This window comes from Fukomys damarensis, unplaced genomic scaffold (genome assembly GCF_012274545.1).
Source record: "Fukomys damarensis isolate Sample0158 unplaced genomic scaffold, DMR_v1.0_HiC HiC_scaffold_7, whole genome shotgun sequence".
NCBI classification, from domain to species: Eukaryota; Metazoa; Chordata; class Mammalia; order Rodentia; family Bathyergidae; genus Fukomys; species Fukomys damarensis.
In genome coordinates, this window is record NW_022900919.1 from 27609018 (window position 1) to 27627886 (window position 18869).

The 18869-nt window shown below is 38.5% G+C and overlaps 1 protein-coding gene across 1 annotated transcript in view; it reads left to right on the forward strand.

Annotated features, from left to right (window-relative positions):
• The window catches only part of Ralgapa2 (Ral GTPase activating protein catalytic subunit alpha 2), a gene marked incomplete at its 5' end in the record, with an annotated part of 268892 nt that overhangs the window by 104605 nt on the left and 145418 nt on the right, over window positions 1–18869 (forward strand). Inside the window, 5 exons of the mRNA XM_033761011.1 lie at window positions 1509–1599; window positions 2933–3109; window positions 15838–16031; window positions 17037–17135; window positions 17370–17525. Coding sequence (XP_033616902.1) covers window positions 1509–1599; window positions 2933–3109; window positions 15838–16031; window positions 17037–17135; window positions 17370–17525 — 717 coding nt within the window. The remainder of the gene's footprint in view (window positions 1–1508; window positions 1600–2932; window positions 3110–15837; window positions 16032–17036; window positions 17136–17369; window positions 17526–18869) is intronic.

An 18869-nucleotide genomic window follows, 5' to 3' on the forward strand; every position in this document is an offset into this window, starting at 1 on the left:
GAGACTGATCTGGAACTCACTATGTAGCCCAGGCTGGTCTGGAACTCACAGCGATCCTCCTGCCTCAGCTTCCTGAGTGCTAGGATTACAGGCTTGCGCCACCACGCCCGGTTGGAGGATCTTAAATTTATACCTTCATTCCTGACTTTATTCTCTATTTCACCAGTCCTGGATATTTGTTGCCCATTTAGAGCACATTCTTTTTGGATATTCAGTCCAAAGATAAAAATTAAAATATCAAAAACTTTCTCAAATTCTTCTCTACATTCTTTCCTTCCTTCTTTTGTCCTTCCTTCTTTCCTTTTCCCCGTTTGTCACAGTCATTCTCTTTATCCTCTGGATTTATGCCCTTCTGTCATTTAATTATTTTTCACACCATGTTCACCTGAGTATAATCTCTAGCCTGTCATTCTGCAGCTTTTCTCTTATTTCTCTTTGCTTTTTCCACCATCAGAAGCCCTACCCCCTCTCTCCTGAATCTTCATCAGATTCCATAGCAATTTTCTTCTTCACCCACATCTGTCCCACAGGTAACAACTAGCCTTATCTTTACTAGTTATGATTTTAGCTGAACTGTTGTGTGGAACATATAGTTGCTCATTTCTTAATATTAGGTTGAAAGTCCTAAATCTCATGTCGAAGGCTTACCAGCAGCTGCCTCTTTTGGAAGGTCCATGTTCCTTCTTGTCTTTTTCCTTCTGCACCTGGCTGCCCTGCATGGCCTGCTGCAATATGCTGCTTTTCCTGCACGTAGAACTTGCTGATTGCCACTTCGCTTCCTGCCTTGAGTCCCCTCCTGCCCTCCCTCTGCCTCTTCATGTCTATTGCCTCCTTGAACAGCTCTCCTGTAACTGTCAGCTGATTAAGGTAATGCTTTGTTTTGCATACTTTTCAGAGAAAATTTATTCACATATTTTGCTTATGTACATTATAATTTTGTATAATTTGTGTATATTTTGTCTTTCCAAGCAAATTGAGGGGGTTTAGAGGATGCAGATTGCCTCTCAATTTCTCAGTCTTTGGTGTTTAGCAGAAGTGAAGCAGTGTTAAGTGTTAAGCCACGTTTAGCACATTTAACCAAGAAAGCACTGTGTGGGCCTTGGGCAGTATGGGTGGGGTCTGTACTTTCCTTGCCTGTACGCTCTGGCGGTAGCTTAGGTCTGATGGAGAATTATTTTCACACCACTTGTCTACTTGACCAGGGGAACAAACAGAACTTTAAAATAAATTACTACCATATAATTTGGCGTTCTTTCTAGTTCCATTTAGTTCCATTTAGTTGGATGTCAGTGGACAAAGTAGAGGATATAAATTAAAGTTTCAGATCTTGAGTATTTTATAATTCAGTTTTAGTAATTTGTAAATACCCTTCAAATGGAAAACATCATTAAATGTTATGTTGCTATTATTATTGTTTCTTTTCATTTAGAAATGTGGTCTAGGAATTTTACAATCTTTAAAAATGTTAACTTTCCTGTAATAAATGCAATATTTCTTTTTGTCTGAAGATCTTAGTTCGAAGAAGCAGCAGCCCTGCTGAATTGGATCTGCAGGATGATTTGCAGCAGACACAAGGAAAATGTAGGGAAAGACAGAAGAGTAAGTTCCAGGAAATGTGGTTTGTGATCATCCAACTCTGTGTTCCTAATATGTTTTGCTTCCTTTTTTACTTTCTAACTGAAGTGATATCTTACCAGTTAGAAAGACATGGCTGTGAAATAGAATGTCTTTCTTCCTGGAACCCAGGCTCATGTAAGGTTAATCCAGTTAATAAAACTGTCCTAGGCAGTTGCCTGCACCTAAGGGGTCTGTCTTTCTACCCTTGGGCCTTTTTCTAGGTGGGAGGCACAGAAGGGCTTAGGGCCTGAGTCAGCAAACAGACACAGAAGAGAAAATTATTGCCCCAGAAAGTTCCTACAGGCCTGGAACACAAAGCTAAGGAAGTGCCTTGAAGTCAGTGGGATAAATTTGTTAAAATGAAATATCATTGGAATCCTAGAACAGATTATCATATACCATCCGCTACATTCCTGAAGTCAGGTGCAAGCTTCCTGCTTCTCAGGGTAGCCTGGTTGCTCTTGCACATCCAGGGCCCCTCTGGGGTGCAGAGGGGTCCCCTAGTGCTCTGCCTTCCCTCTGTGGTTTAGAGCTCTGTGGAAAGGGCATTCAAGACCTACTGAGTGAATGGAGAGCAGCAGATCAGAAAGGAGGGCCAGGGGCTATGGGCTGCAGGTTCAGGGAACAGGCAGAAAGTGGGCAGGTAGACAAAGTCAGGAAGTGGAGGGAGGACTCCTAGGAATGGAAACTTTGTTTTGTGTCAGACTAAAAAGATAACTGTGGATATCTTTGTAGCTCAGCATGGTTATATTAGGACAAATTAGAGTATTGTAGTGTTTGAAGAAAATAATTTCTTTTGTAGAAATCTGTTTTGGCAGGGAACCTCCTCCCCAAATGACCCTAGATGACTCACTGTCTGTTTACTGTGCATCTACAAAGCAGGCTTGTAGCATGTGACATCATTTGACCCTTTTGCCAACAGAATAAACTGGCACTTGTGGTGGACTGGTTATCTGCATTTTTCCACTCTCCCTCATTCTGTAGTGACTCAGTCTCAACGGAAAACTTGGGGGCCTGCTGTAGTCTTTGGTGTGTGAGAGGTAACAGAGTGAAAACACTATAAAGAGAACTCCCTCGAATAATGTGTGAAGTGAGAAATCACTCACACCCTCAGTCCCTTGTACATGGAAGACTGACTGTTGATCACGTCCCATTGGGACACCACTTGTACCCTATCTGGTTCTGCAGGTTCTGCCCCAGCCCTCAGCCACCTCTTCTGCATCAGCTGTTGGTGTTCAGCTGCTTGCTCTCGGTAACTGTGACCTACTGGCCTCCATCTGGCTGGTGTCAAAATGTGATCCTTTTCCTATGCTAGGTGAAAGTGCCAGCGGCGACACAGCTGTGGGCTATAGCAGTGAGGCCGAGCTGTTGGTGAACCCATGGCAGGTGTGTGAGGAGGACCCTGACCTGAGCACACCCACAGATGCTGTGGCTGACGCTGATGCACGGCAGTGGTTACAGCTGAGTTCCACAGATGCCTCAAACCTAACAGGTACTGAGTATTTGGAAAGAGGCACCAGTATTCGCAGCTGGGAGATCCCAGAGTTCTGGCTTAGAGAACTCCAGGGATCCCCTAGCATAGTGCTGATGGGTACTGCTGCCAACCACATGCTTTCTGTCTTTCTCAAGTTCTTGGGCTCCTGTAGGTAGGGCTCTGAAACAAGGGTCAAGTACAGAAGGCAGCCAACCATGCTGGGGACTGTGGCCCACCAAGGGAGGGGTGATGCATTTTTGCCATGCCTCTGCTGACCCTGGCCTTTTGCTCTACCCTGCAAACAGAGAGTGATTTTTCCAGCCTAATCATACATACATCACAAGTCCAGAATCCATCAAGGAATTTGGATACCTTATTGATTAATATTTTAAAGTATTATAAAGTGTTGGGCACATAAACATAAATTGAAGCATATAAATAGGTCATAGGTAACAGCAATAAAATGTACCGTTGACCGTAGCCCATTAAGCAGGACAGTGTCCAGTCTAGTGAGGTTCCCTGAGGCCTTTTTAAGTACCTTCCTTCCCCCAGCATCCTTGGCCCATCCCCACATTTGTGTTTATAGTAATGCCTTTGATTTTCTCTAACTTTTACTTATGTCTTTCCTCGAACAGCATATCATTTAGTTGTTTTGTTTAAGTCATTTTCTGTACTTTTTGTACCTTTTCCCTTGAGTATTGTATCTGTTAAGATTCATGCTTGGCCAAGTGTGGTGGCACACGCCTGTAATTCCAGCATTTGGGAGGTTGAAGCAGGAAGATCACTGCAAGTTTGAGGCCAGCCTGGGCTACATAGTGAGTTCAGGGACAGCCTGAACTGCATGGTGAGACTCATGCTTGCATGACACAGCAAACTTTTCTGGGTCTTCATTCAGGCTCTGGCAAGGGCCTGCTCAATGGCCTCAGCTGGTCAGCCTCTGTCCTTCACTGTCTTAGTCTATACAGGTAAAAACAGTATTTACCTCCTAAGGTCTTTGAATGAATGGATGTGTGGATATGTGTGTGTGGTGCACAGGACAGTGGGCAAACCCACATATACACGCATCCATGCACACTACTCAGGTCCCTTGGGTGGGATAGGGCTGATGAGAATGAGGACAGCTCAATGGAGCTCAGCTTTGTTTTGCTGTGTTGTGACAAGTGGAGGAAGGGTCGGGGTGTTCTGGGAGGCTATGACTGCCTGGTCTGCCACTTTCACTCTCATCAGGTGCCTTGTATGAAAACAGCAACAAACCAGAAAGCACATGATAAGTAAAAAGTGTTACTAAAATGCTAAAAACCAGTTTAAGATTATAAATTAAGGCAGCAATTTTACCTCAAATGGCTTTTTTTAAAATCAAGCAAACTTTGGTTTTCATCGTGATATAAAATTTAACCAGAGTCTTTAAATTTTTATAAATTCTTGATATTGTGACCTGAAAACTTCATAAAATGAACCTATACAATGCTGTTGGGTAAAATTCTTAATAGAAAATTATTTTGACTAGTATTGTTATCAGTTTATATGGGATTTAGCAATTTACAAAGGACTTTGAAGTACCCTCTTTGATTCTGTGTGGTAGTAAGGCCAAGTCTTAATGTTTCTGTTTTAGAGTTGGGGATATAGAGACCTAGAGAAATGATGTCATTGCTCTAGAAAGTAAGTGCCAGAGTTGGAACTGGCTTCCAAGTTGTTTTGATTCTCATTGCAGTGCTGCATCTGTTTTTTCTACTACGTTGTGGTTAAAATTACAACTGTATGGCCCTTTGAACTACTTGAGAATTATTAATACATTCATGGAATAAATGGCTTAAGTCCAGTACAGATTATCCAAGAGAAACTCATCATTGTGATCCAACACTGAGTCTTCAACAAGTTGGATGCAATTAAGCATGAACTAGGTTTAATTATTTTTATTGAAAGAGAAGAAAATTGGGTTATTACTTCTTTTGTCTGTCTTTGGAGAAGATTATTTGACTCCATTTCAGAGAGTATGCATTGGACAGCTCAATTTAATACACTTGTATGAGTAACTTGGTATGGTGCGTGCCATGTTGTGATTAAGTCCTCCAAATACTTAGATCTTCTTTGAAATACTAACGTAGTGAATCAGTACACGCAGTTCAATAGTTCAGCTTGTCATGTGTGAAAAGGACAAACTGTAATATGATAAGGTTTAAGGATTATCACTGTTCTGAATTTAACTTTCTGTTCTTAAGGGAATGATTTCTTCATAACTGAAAAAAATAAAACTCCTGTCAGCCTGATCTTTAAGACGTACAAAGAGTGATCAGTTAGAGTATATCACCATTTCACATTGAATAATCCTACCAATTATCAAATGTTTATAATAATAAACTGTTTCTAAAATCTTAAATTTCTTCATCACTAGCTAGCTAACAGTTTACTTTTATATTAGTTTGCTTATTTAAATCATTTCATATTTGCTAAAAATAATAGTTCATTGTGCATTGTTTTAAATACTACTGAGATTTGTTTTATCAGATATGTTAAGGATTGCAGACAAAACATGAAAGTCATAAAGGAGAAAGTTTAGACTCACAGGTCCCTGGAAGCAGGACACATGAGAAATCACCTATGTCCATCACTAGACAGAGGAAACAAAATGTGGCTAGCAAGCTTTATTGTCATTTCTGCAGGAAGAGCGAGGCAAGGTAGGATCAGCCCATTTAGGATTGTTGGTGGGGGTAATTTTAGTGGGCTTCAGAGCATAGGGGCTGGCTGTCCCTAGTTTCCCTGTACCTGCCACTGGGGTGATAGGCACTATGTTGACTTGATGTATATTAGAGCTAGATAAAGGAGATAAATGGTGGATGTGTGGGATAATTAGCTAGTTTACATATAAAAAGCATGCTTCCTGAAAGGTGTTGCTATCTTTAAGAATTTGCTAGCCTTAGAAAGGGTAGTTCATCCCTGAACAGTTTAATGAGTACTGCAGATAAGGAAACATAGATATATCTTGCATACATGAACTAAGTTCTGTTGAGGTAGTGATTTGGGGGTGAGGAATATTTATGACCTACAGCAGTGAATCAGTATTACCACTGATCTCATTCCATATTTAGCAAATAAGCTTATGATCCAGAAATACTGATTTAGGTGCTATTAGAAGTAAAAGATGAGTATAGCTCAAGTCACTATTGTCTGAAGAGATTACAGGGAGGACAGAAGACGAGACATTTATCCTAGTGGTTGCAAACAATGATAATTGCTATGATATTTAAAGAACCTGTAATTCCAGGGATAAATAAATAGATTAACAGAAGGAATATAAATTGTAGAGCTTAATCCACACAAGTGTGGATATGATAGAAATGGCTTTCCAGATCTGGCAAGGAAAGAAAGTGCTATTTAACAAATCCCTATGGAATTAGTGTGTAGCCATATGGAGGAAATTTTAAATAGAATCCCTACCTCACACCATGTTCAAAGTCAATTCTAGTGTAATAAGATTGTTAAATATGAAAAGAAAAATTTAAAAACTTTGAAAGATGTCTTCTTTAAAAAGTCTGTGATCTTGGGGGTAGGTGGTATTTTCTTGAAAACAGCCGAACAAAACTGACCACAAAGAAAGTGTCAATTCAACCTCAGCAAAATCCAAAGTTTTAAATTCAAAAAGCTTTAAGAATTCCATGGTTTACAAAACTCATTAAGAGAGACAAAGAAGGACACTACATCCTTATAAAGGGAACAATTCAAGAGGAAGAGTTGACAATCATAAACATATATGCACCAAATATAAATGCCCCCAACTATATAAAACAAATATTAAGTAACATGAAAAAACAAATAAGCACTAATACAATTTTAGTGGGGGATTTAAATACCCCACTATCACAAATTGACAGATCATCTAGGCAGAAAATCAAGAATGAAATAATAGAACTGAACCAAACTTTTGAACACATGGACTTAATAGATGTTTACAGAGTATCCCAGCCCACAAATACAGAATATACATTCTTTTCAGCTGCACATGGATAATTCTCCAAGATGGACCACATATTGGCTCACAGAACAGGTCTGAATAAATGCAAAAGAATTGAAGTCATCCCTGGTATATTATCAGATCATAGTGCAATCAAGCTGGAGATCAATAGCACAAGAAACTGTAGGAACTTCACAAGCACATGGAAACTGAACAACACTCTGCTAAACAATCAGTGGATTACAGAGGAAATTAAAGAAGAAATTAGACAGTTTTTACAAATAAATGAAAATGCCAGTAAAACATACAGGAATCTATGGAACACAATGAAAGCAGTTCTACGGGGAAAATTCATAACATTGAATGCCCACACTAGGAAAACAGAGCGGGCTCAAATAAACAACTTAACGATGAAACTTAGACTCCTAGAAAAACAAGAGCAAGAAAAACCCAAAGCTCGAACAAGAGAGGAAATTATAAATATCTGAGCAGAAATCATTGCAATTGAAACTAAGAAAACGATACAAAAAATAAATGAAACAAAGAGGTGGTTTTTTGAAAGAATAAATAAAATTGACAAACCCTTAGCTAATCTTATCAAAAAAAGGAAAGAAAAGGCTCAGATCCATGCAATCAGGAATGAAAAAGGCGAAGTCACAACAGATCCAAAAGAAATCCAGAAGATCATTACTACCTAGTTTGAGAACCTATACTCCAATAAAATGGAAAACACAGAAGAAATGGACAGATTTTAAGATACTTATGAATTACCAAAGTTGAACAAAGAAGATAAAAACATTTTAAACACCCCAATTACAGTCAGTGAAATTGAAAATATAATTAAAAATTTACCAACAAAGAAAAGCCTAGGCCCCGATGGATTCACTGCTGAATTTTACAAGACATTTAGAGAAGAACTACTGCCATTACTCTTTAAACTTTTCAATGAAATTGAAAGGGAAGCTATACTTCCAAATTCATTCCTGGAAGCAAGTATCACTTTGATTCCCAAACCAGGGAAAGATGCAACTAAAAAAGAGAACTACAAACCAATCTCCTTAATGAATATAGATGCAAAAATCCTTAATAAGATACTAGCAAACAGAATACAGAGGATTATCAAGAAGATCATTCATCCTGACCAAGTCGGATTTATTCCAGAGATGCAAGGGTGGTTCAACATATGAAAGTCAATAATATAATACATTATATTAACAAAGTCAAGGACAAAAACCATATGATCCTCTCAATAGATGCAGAAAAAGCGTTTGATAAAATTCAACACCCATTCATGATAAAAACCCTGCAAAAAATTGGAATAGATGGTTTATACCTCAACTTAATAAAGGCTATCTATGAAAAACCAACAGCCAACATCATATTAAATGGCCAAAAACTGAAAACCTTCATGTTAAAATCAGGAACAAGACAAGGATGCCCACTATCACCATTCCTCTTCGATATAGTTCTGTAAACATTAGCCACAGCAGTTAGACAAGAGAAAGAAATTAAAGCAATAAAGATAGGAAAGGAAGAATTTAAACTGTCATTATTTGCTGATGATATGATACTCTACATTGAAGATCCAAAAAACTCCACCAAAAGACTTCTAGATTTAATTGACAGATTCAGTAGAGTATCTGGATACAAGGTGAACACCCAAAACTCATTAGCCTTCTTATACACAAATAGCAGACTCACTGAGAAAGAAATAAGGGAAAAAAATTCCTTTTATAATAGCATCCAAAAAGATGAAGTATCTAGGAATCAATCTAACAGAAGAAGCAAAAGATCTCTACACTGAAAATTATAGCACTCTGAAAAAAGAAATTGAAGAGGATATAAAAAAAATGGAAAGATATCCCCTGCTCCTGGGTAGGAAGAATCAACATAGTGAAAATGGCCATACTACCAAAACTGCTATATACACTCAATGCAATGCCATTTGAAATTCCAACACTATATTTCACAGAACTAGAAAAAAGAATCCAAAAATTCATTTGGAACCATAAGAGACCTAGAATAGCAAAAGCCATCTTAGGCAACAGACACATGGCAGCGGGTATAACAATTCCCAATTTGAAACTATACTACAAAGACACTGTGATAAAAACAGCATGATACTGGCAAAGAAACAGGCCTGAGGATCAGTGGAAAAGACTGGAAGACACAAAAACAAACCCAGATGTACTCAGCTTCCTCATCTTTGACAAAGGAGCTGACCATCCTCAGTGGAGGAAAGATAGCCTCTTTAATAAATGGTGTTGGAAAAACTGGATTTCAGCCTGCCACAGATTAAAACTAGACCCTTATCTTTCACCATGCACTAAATTAAAATCCAAATGGATTAAAGATCTAAACATTAAAACAGAAACATTAAACTTGCTGGAAGGTAAGTTAGGCAGAGCTCTTGAAGACATTGGCATAGGAAACGACTTTATGAACAAATCCTCAGTAGCATGGGAACTAGCAGATAGAATCAACAGCTGGGATCTAATCTTATTAAAAAGCTTCTGTACTTCAGAAGAAACCATCAGCCGAACTAAGAGACAACCTACAATGTGGGAAAAAAAATTTACCAGCTGTTCCTCAGACAAAGGACTATTATCAAGAATATATAAAGAACTCAAAACAATCAGCCCCCCAAAATGTAAAGACCCGATTCAAAAATGGGCATCCGAAATGAACAGAGATTTATCAGACAGAGAAGTAAAAGCAGCAAGTAAATATATGAAAAAATGTTCCACATCACTGATCATTAGAGAGATGCAGATGAAAACAACACTGAGATTCCACCTCACCACACAAAGAATGGATGCTATCAAGAAATCACACAATAACAAATGTTGGCGGGGTTGTGGGGAGAAAGGAATCCTTCTCCATTGTTGGTGGGAGTGCAGACTGGTGCAACCACTATGGAAATCAATATGGAGATACCTCAAAGAGCTTGGACTTGAGGTTCCATTTGACCCAGCCATCCCTCTGCTGGGTATCTTTCCAAAAGAACTAAAAGAATCATATCACAGAGAAGTATGCGCACCCATGTTTATAGTGGCACAGTTTATAATAGCTAAAACTTGGAAACAGCCCATTTGCCCATCAGTTGGAAAGTGGATAAAGAAGATGTGGTTTTTCTATAAAATGGAATATTACTCAGCCATAAAGAACAAGAAAATAGATTCATTCATAGGAAAATGGATACATATTGAAGATATACTCCTAAGTGAAATAAATAAGGCACACATGTAAATACCGAATAGTTTCTCTGGTGTGAATAATCTGCAGTAATGCAGAAGATCCTAATAAGATTACTGACATTTAGAAATGGGAAGAAAGGAGCTAAAGGTGTAGGGAAGGTGGGATGGATAGGGGAAGGGTAATAAGGGAAAAGAAAAAAATGTGAGATAATGAAAAGATGGAAATAAAGTGTAGATGGGGAGGGGAGGAGGGGGTGAAGGGAGGGCAGGAACAGGGGAAAAAAATGAGAACCAAGACTTGTCATGTAGAGGTACAAGATCCCAACAATGAATGTAACTGTGCTGTATCCCTAAAATGCACCAATAAACTCAATTAAAGCTGAAAAAAAAAAGAATTCCATCGTTTAATAAAACCCCAGCAGGAAAAAAACCCAGCCTTGGTGCTCTTGGTTCTGCATGTCCTAATCAGCTCAGTGATGAGTTTTTAGGCAAGGCTAGAAAGGGATGTAATTGCCCATCCTGGTGTCCTTGGGAAGCCCAGGATCGCCTCACCCCTGGGAAATACACTCAGAGGACGAGGCTATCATTGTCCTCACAGGTTAATTGAGGGTCCTAGGACAGTGCCTGATAGGAGAGAACCATTCCCTGAATAACTTGGATCTTTGAACAAATAGGCATTGAGCTTCAGGTTAATGTTTGATTTAGCTCAAAACAACAATTACATTTTAATCTTTAAGATAATAAATATGTATAGCAATTCGGAAATCTCCTATTTAGTGTTTTTATCATACCCTTGCACCCACAGATTGTTTTTAGAAATCCTCTTACCTCTTCTTATAGCTGTAGTTGTGCATCTGAGTTCCATTCTGTTACCTGCCACTAGACTTGTTTCTATAGAAACAGCTCATCAGCACATCACCACACACTGATGGTATTTTTTACCGGTGTTTTGTTTTGTTTTTTTGGATTCCAGGGATCCAATTTGGGACCTTGTACTTGTGAGGCAAGCGGCGGAACCACTGAGCTAAATCCCAGCCCCTTTACCAGGTTTTAAATAAAGGAAAATAACAACACTGGCTGTAGTGGCTTTGTTGACTCTTCTTAAATTCTTCAAAGTGAACAGTGGTTCCTCAGAACAGGGATGAGATTGTGGAGATCAGACTGCTGTGATGGGCAGCAAAAGTCCAGCCCTGGTTCCTCTGGCCTTAGAAGTAAGGGGTTCAAGTAGAGTTTGTCTTTTGTGTACTTTTCAAGTCAAAAGAGAAATTCATTACCAAAAACACAGGTTACATTTCTTCAACACTCCAAGCTTACATACACTTGTGGCTGTAGGAAATCACCACTTGATCATAAGCACTCGTTTTGCCAGTGACCAAGACTTAATTCATAGCTAAAATCTTTTCTGTATTTGAAAATTCCTAAACTTTCTATTCCTGTTGTTAAATATGTGTTTGGAGAAAGATGATATAATTTGGTTTGTAATTGTTCCCACTTTAAATATTAAAAAAAAAACTTAAATGCCTCCATAGCATGTAGTTATAATGAACCAAAAAGATACCAGCCTAGCATTCTAGCTTGCTTATGAAGAAGGAATTAAATATTTGGTATTTTGGTGGTAATCATGAAATTTTCTGAATCTCTTGGATTGCCACTTTTAATTAAGTGTCTGTCACTGAGGAGCCATCTACATGTAAAATGTCAGCAGCTGTTCTGTTACTTCTGCCACCATCAGGGTGATTTTGGACAAAGACATTCCAACTCATTAAAATATTTTTCACAATAATATTGAAAAAGTGCATACAGTCATTCTAAAGAACTGAGAATATTTTGATAACTATCATGTTAGGATTTTTATTAGTGAAGCAAGAATTTTTTTGAGTGCCTAGCAGTATTGAAACTGATTTTTTTCTATGTTGGATCTTTTAGTTGCAGGTAGTAGACAGATGTGGCCATGAGATACTTGGACCACACTTGTGGAGAGCTGTTACTCTAGCAGAGCTGCTGTGTGAGTGAAATGCTGGGCAATTCTCAATTCTGGATGGCTGCATTGTCCATTTTGGGGTAGGCAGTGAAACAGAACCCTAAGTCACCTACTCTTCTTTCCATTTTCCCTACCTAGAGATTAAAGACAATGTGGCATTTTTTTACGGGACAAATGAATACCGCATTGTGCTCCTTTTCCATTTGGAGGCTCATCTTGGCTCATAAGCATTCCTCAAGGCTCCAACACCTGGACAGATGCTTGCGGGAGCTGCACTTAATTTACAGAAGATTTTGGGGAGGAGGCTGAGGCTTTAGGAATCCGTCCGAGAATGCAGAAGGCCTCGATAGGCTCCTGGCCCTTCAGGCATGGCCTGTTGGGCTCCCAGGTTGCATATGTCCCTCCTGTGGCCATGTGATAGCAGGAGCCACGGTGTGTTTTCCTCTTAGAACAGCCTTCCTGGAAGGCCCTCCCATGACACTCTGCCATTCTCGTAAATCCTGTGTCCCTGCATCCTGGCATCTTTCCATTGCTGACACAGTGTGCTCCAGGGAGCCATTCCTCTGGCTTCCAGTTGCTCTGGTCCTCCCTCTTATTGAGTTCCTCAGACCCAGAGACTTGCTGGAGCATCTTTGATGAGGCCCTAAAAATACCAACGACAGATGCAATCAAGATGGCACTTAGTAGGGATTGGTGAATGCCTGGAAGCCAGTTGTCCTTACTTGTAAAGATGTGGGATAAGGCTTAGAATAAATTGATAATAATTATGTTAGTAGTGAACAAATAGTGTGAGACTACAGAGAAAGATACTGATAGGGGTGGGACACAACTCTCTAAATTCTCTTCAAAGACTCCAAAGCAAAGTAAGGCTGATTTAAACATAAAGCCTAAAGCAAATACAATAAACATAAACTTAGAAAAAGGAAAGAAGACCACTCACTGGCTTAGCTTAGCTGTAACTGTGTCAGCTACTTGTATAAACTTTAAACAGAAATTGCTAGCAGTTATTGGCAGTTTTTCTGAATTCATGTGAACTTGCTAGCCTCCAGACACTGAAGCAAAGTTTGACATAATTATAAGGTATTATTGATAAATCCACCATCATAGGAGATTTTCATATCATGTCTAATTAATAATTTAAACAGAAATAAGTGAGTTGGATTAGAGAAAACTTACACAGTACAATTAATCTCAGCTGAATAGAGAAATTCAAGATAAACCTTTGAACTTAGCAATTAAAAATACTTACGATTTTAAAAGCACATAGACTATAGAAATTGAGCAGTTTGATCATGTTTCAGTAAATGTCCATGATTTGTAACTACATTCTGTGAATTTGATGAAATAAAACTAAGAAGAATGACAAAAATACAACAAAAGAAAAATAAATGTTTTGTAGAAAAAAAATGACCTGAAATACATATATTAGAAGAGAAAATTTTTTATCTATGTGCTTTATTCAAAAGATTAGGGGAAAGAGTAACAGAATAACATGGAAGTTAATTTTAAAGAAATAGGATACATGATTGTACTAGAAAGTAAATAAGCAAAAATAGAAGAAAACCAAACTACCTTCTAATAAAAACAGGCAAGTTTGACCAAGGAAAATATGCTAGAGGTAGAAAAGGGAACAGAACTACAAAAGCAATATAAATCTTAAAAGTAATAGTGTATAATGTGAATAAATTTATAGATATAAAGGATAGTACCTAATTTTATTGAACTTTCAAATAAAAGGAAACTATCTTTTCCAACGTGTCCCATAGAGAAAGAAAGCTAATTTCTGTTATTTTTCTTATGTAACTTTTATAACAAAACCAGACAAAGTCAATACAGTAAAAGCAAAATTAGAGGCCGTCTTACAAGGAATAAACATAAATCCCTAACACAGCATCAGCAAATGAAGTCTGTGAGTACTGGGGAAAATATCTTATATGGGAAGAGATTATTACTGGAATACAATACAAATGTTTATTGTATACAATACAAATGTATATAAATAGAGTATATTCTATGCCAATATAGAGGAAATATGACAACTATTTGTCATAGGTGAGGCCCTAGAACAAAAAGAGAAAAACAATATTGGTAAAAACCAAAGAAATCTAAATGAAGGGGACTTTATAGCAGTGTTTTAATACTAGTTTGTTAATTATACCCAATATTAATTATTAATAATGGGGAAACTAGGTGTGGAAGATATGGCAACTCTGTGTTATCTTTGTAAGTTTTTATAAACCCGGAAGTGCTTTTATTAAAATAGTAATTGTTTAAAAAAAATAAATGTTTTAAAACAACATAAAATTATAAAGTGAAATTTAAAAATAACAATGAATGATAGAGCATTAAAAATCCTATGATGCTTATTTAAGTTAAAGACAGTAGAATGAACAAAGTAACCCCACTTGTTCCCTAAAATCTACCTGAGCTGCATAAGATTTATATGAAATAGTATGTAAATCCATAAGGACAAAGAAGGCAGGAGAAGGATCTTACCAAACAATTTATAGAAGCTGAGAGAAGATGACTGTAGGGTGAACGGGAAGGCCTGAACACTACCGCCTGTGTCAGTGCTCAGGAAAGCCAAGAAGCAAGCTGCCTATATCACTGCAGGTCTCTCAAGGGATAGAAAATGGCCTACAGTGGGCAACTAAGAAGTTGAGGCCATGGAGAGGCTAAAAACAGAAGACTAGAAGTTGAGCAAGAGCTCCACCACCCCAGCTGCTCCCTCACTCAAGAAGGTGGAGAAAGTCAATGTGGGGTTGCTGGCCCAGAGTCTCCAGTGCACAACTTAGGGCAGAGACACTGCCTTGAAGTCAAGGGAAGGAGAAGAGTTATATACTGTGAGCAGGAGGGTGTCTTTTCCCTAGAAGTTGAGTTCCAGAAATTTGGCCCAAAGTATGTATCTCTAGGTTCTTCAAGAACATAGTGGATCTCACCAGAGCCATGCCTACTTTGGACAAAGCTCCCATTCAGTCCTGAGCAAATGGAGCCATAGAGATCTTTGGGGGAAAGGAGTCCAGAATGGAGATAAAGACATTGAGGCCAAAGATGACATGTGGAGGTGTGAGGATATGGCTAGCATTCAGATCTGCCTTTTGTTGGCCTGGTTGAGATTGAGAAGGGAGTGAGGACAGACAGAAGGCCCTCTGTGTACACAGGGTTGTGAGATGAGGAGGAAACCATACCTGGGGAATGACATACCTGGAATTAGGTGAGACTCAGAACAGAGGCATAAGTCTGTGCTAACAGCCACAGAAACCAGCACACAAATGTCTGGCCACTGATTCTATGGCATTGTCCTGCTCAGGGTCTCATCCACTCTGTAGCTTGACACACCCTTCGTGGGCACCATGACTTCAGCCACAGATTATTGCCCTTTGAATTTGAATTTGAAGAATCAAAATCATTTGACCTTTCTTCATCCAATCCTTCTACACCCCTAGATATTTCACATTTTAAAGTCTTTTTTTTTTTTTGGAGACAGGGTCTCACTATATAGTTGAGACTGACCTGGAACTCATTATGTAGCCCAAGCTGGTCTTGAACTCACAGTGAAGCTGTGAGAAGGAAATCAAGATTGTGTTTCCAAGGTTAACACATGTATCTCTCTCTTCAGACAACAGTGAGTGCCTGGTGGATGACTGTAGTATCATTGCTGGGGGGAACCTCACTGGCTGGCATCCAGATTCTGCTGCTGTGTTATGGAGAAGAATCTTGGGGATCCTCGGAGATGTGAATAACATCCAGTCACCCAAGATTCATGCCAAAGTGTTTGGCTATCTCTATGAGCTCTGGTACAAACTAGCGAAGGTATTTCCTTTCATTCATCCATCATTTCATGTAAAAACTGGGTTGCAGTTAACTATGGAACATATTCTAGAACACAGGTCAGGCATTTAGACAAAGTACATTTGTTTATCAAAGAGCAAATCATATTTATAACTCGAATATTTTAATATTTCATTTTGTGCAAAAGTAGTATATTAATATAAGATACTATATAGGGTGTTACTTAGTTTAAGTTATCCTCTATTAAGGTGATAGTGATAATCAGTATGTACTGCAAACATGCTGAAAAATTTTTTAAAGTGATGCCTGTTTTGTTGTACAAAGTGTGCAAGAGTCGGGCGTGGTGGTGCATGCCTGTAATCCCAGCAGTCGGGAGGCTGAGGCAGGAGGATCGCTGTGAGTTCGAGACCAGCCTGGGCTACATAGTGAGTTCCAGGGTAGTCTCAACTACATAGTGAGACCCTGTCTCAAAAAATACAAAAAAACCAAAGTGTGCAAAATACAAAGAAAAAATTTACATCATCATCCCATAAAAGTAACTAATACTAATACTTAATCCTATTTTTGTGGATACAGATATTTTTACAAAGGTAGAATCACAGAGTAGATGAAATTTCATTTTAGTTTTGTTTTTGTACTAAACATACATTTTCCCTGTGTTTTAATATATGTGCGGCCGAAGTAAGCACATTCCCTGTGTTTTAAAATGTTTTCAGAGACATGATTCATATTTGTACATTATAACTTATTAAATCATTCCTCCTCATTTGGAGTTCAGGACCTCTCTAGGCACTAATATTCAAGGAAAAATAATGGCCTACGTGTATATTTAAATCTAAATCCATAGAGGAAGCCAGATACAATTCAGAAGGACAGGTGAGCTCCCAATAAAAGAAAAGCTTGTATAAATATTATAGATTTTCACTCAAGTTATAGAAACTTAATTGGCTGTGGAAGATAATATTGAAATACCCTTGAGATAAGCTGAGTGTTCACTTTGCTGAAGTTCTGCTCTCTGTGACTTAGATCCGGGATAATCTAGCTGTAAGCCTGGATAACCAGTCTTCTCCGTCTCCTCCTGCCTTGATCCCACCACTCAGAATGTTTGCATCATGGTTATTTAAGGCAAGTGGATATGTGTTTATTCCTTTATTGCAATTTCCTCTTCCTTTGTGAAATTGAGTTTTAGAAAGGTAATTGCCCAGGACTGCATGTTTTGAAGACAAGCTGTGTCATAGTATAGCCACTGTATTCCACATCTCCATAAACAGCTCTTCTGGAAAACTGAGAAATAAATGAAATGTCAAAATGTTCTGCATCTGGAGTTGATTTAATCTGGAAACATCATCTCCTTGGCAGGCGACGACACTGCCAAATGAATATAAGGAGGGCAAACTGCAAGCCTACAGGCTGATCTGCGCCATGATGACCAGACGCCAGGATGTCCTGCCAAATTCTGACTTCCTGGTGCACTTCTACCTCGTGATGCACCTGGGATTAACCAGTGAGGACCAGGTACTCCATTACTCCTTATTGTGATGCCCACTGGTAGGAAACTACACACCCTGCTCTTCAGGTGTCAGGGTTTAGGAAAATATTCAGAAATGTTTAGTGTCTCTTACATACAGCAAGCACGGTGGTCTTTCAAAACTAAATCAGGTCTCACTGCATCCCTGCTTCTTCCCCACACTGACTTCTCATTGTACAAACTAAATTTGAAATTATTCTGCTATCTAAGTCATATTGCCTACTTCAAGACATTATCTCAAACACTGTTATTCTTTGAAGAATATGTTTCTGGACATTTTAAAATAGAAATTGTTTTAGTAGAGATGGCGCTCTTGACATTTCTTGATGAGGGATTATTTTAATATCTTCCAAAGAAATTAAAGTTAAGTTTGGTTAAGTAGGAGGAGAGAGGATCAAGACTTTCTAACCATGGCCCCCTCTTTGTAGATTGTAGGCACCCAACCTTATGGTTTACCTGGGCCGGAGTGGAGAGAATTGTCTTGGGCCACATATAGAACATACAGTATCAGTGATTCATATTAATAACAAAACTTTATTTATATTTTTAAAATTATTTTATGAAATAACCCAAGCTCAGTTTTAATAATTAAATGAGAAAGCCTACATATCTGCTTCATAACAATAAGTGCCTGTCTTCACAGGCATGTACATGTAGGTAAATTGAAATACTGTTACTGATAATCACTGTGTTTTATTTGTCAAATCCCACAAGTGCATGTAACCTCTGTTACACACAAATTTTGATTCCAGTGACTGTATATGAGGACAGGAGGCACAGTTGTCACCTACCCAGTCCATGCTGGGACTGTGCAATTGAACTATGAAAAGTATCGCTGAAAGTCACATAATAGTGTTAACAGTTTATGATTTTGTGGCACCACATTACTAGCTGTTCCAGGCAACTGTGGCCTGTCCATGCCTGATTTGAGGGTAGGATGTGGCAGCCCCTGGTCTAACTTCCTTGCATTGTCCCCTGGCATGTGTGAGGGGAGGGGTACAGATAGGGACTTTGGACTCAGCATGAGACATCAAACAGGCAGTGAAGTGATTGGTTTCATAGAGATCGTTCTGGACTCAGAGAGATTGGATTTGAAAATGTGGTGGTAGATATAGCAAGGATTTTGGCCTGGAGACAGCTTAATTAGGAAGTGGTTAATCTAATATAGATGTTTTAAATGGTAAGAACTAAGATGGTAGTACTAGAGATGCGAAGAGAGGAAGAGAAAAGATGTAATAAAATGTTAGGCGATTTCATTTTATCATTAGATTTTTCTTGACCAACTGGAAGTAATGGGACAGTTTCAGAATTTACACATTAAATTGCTTGTA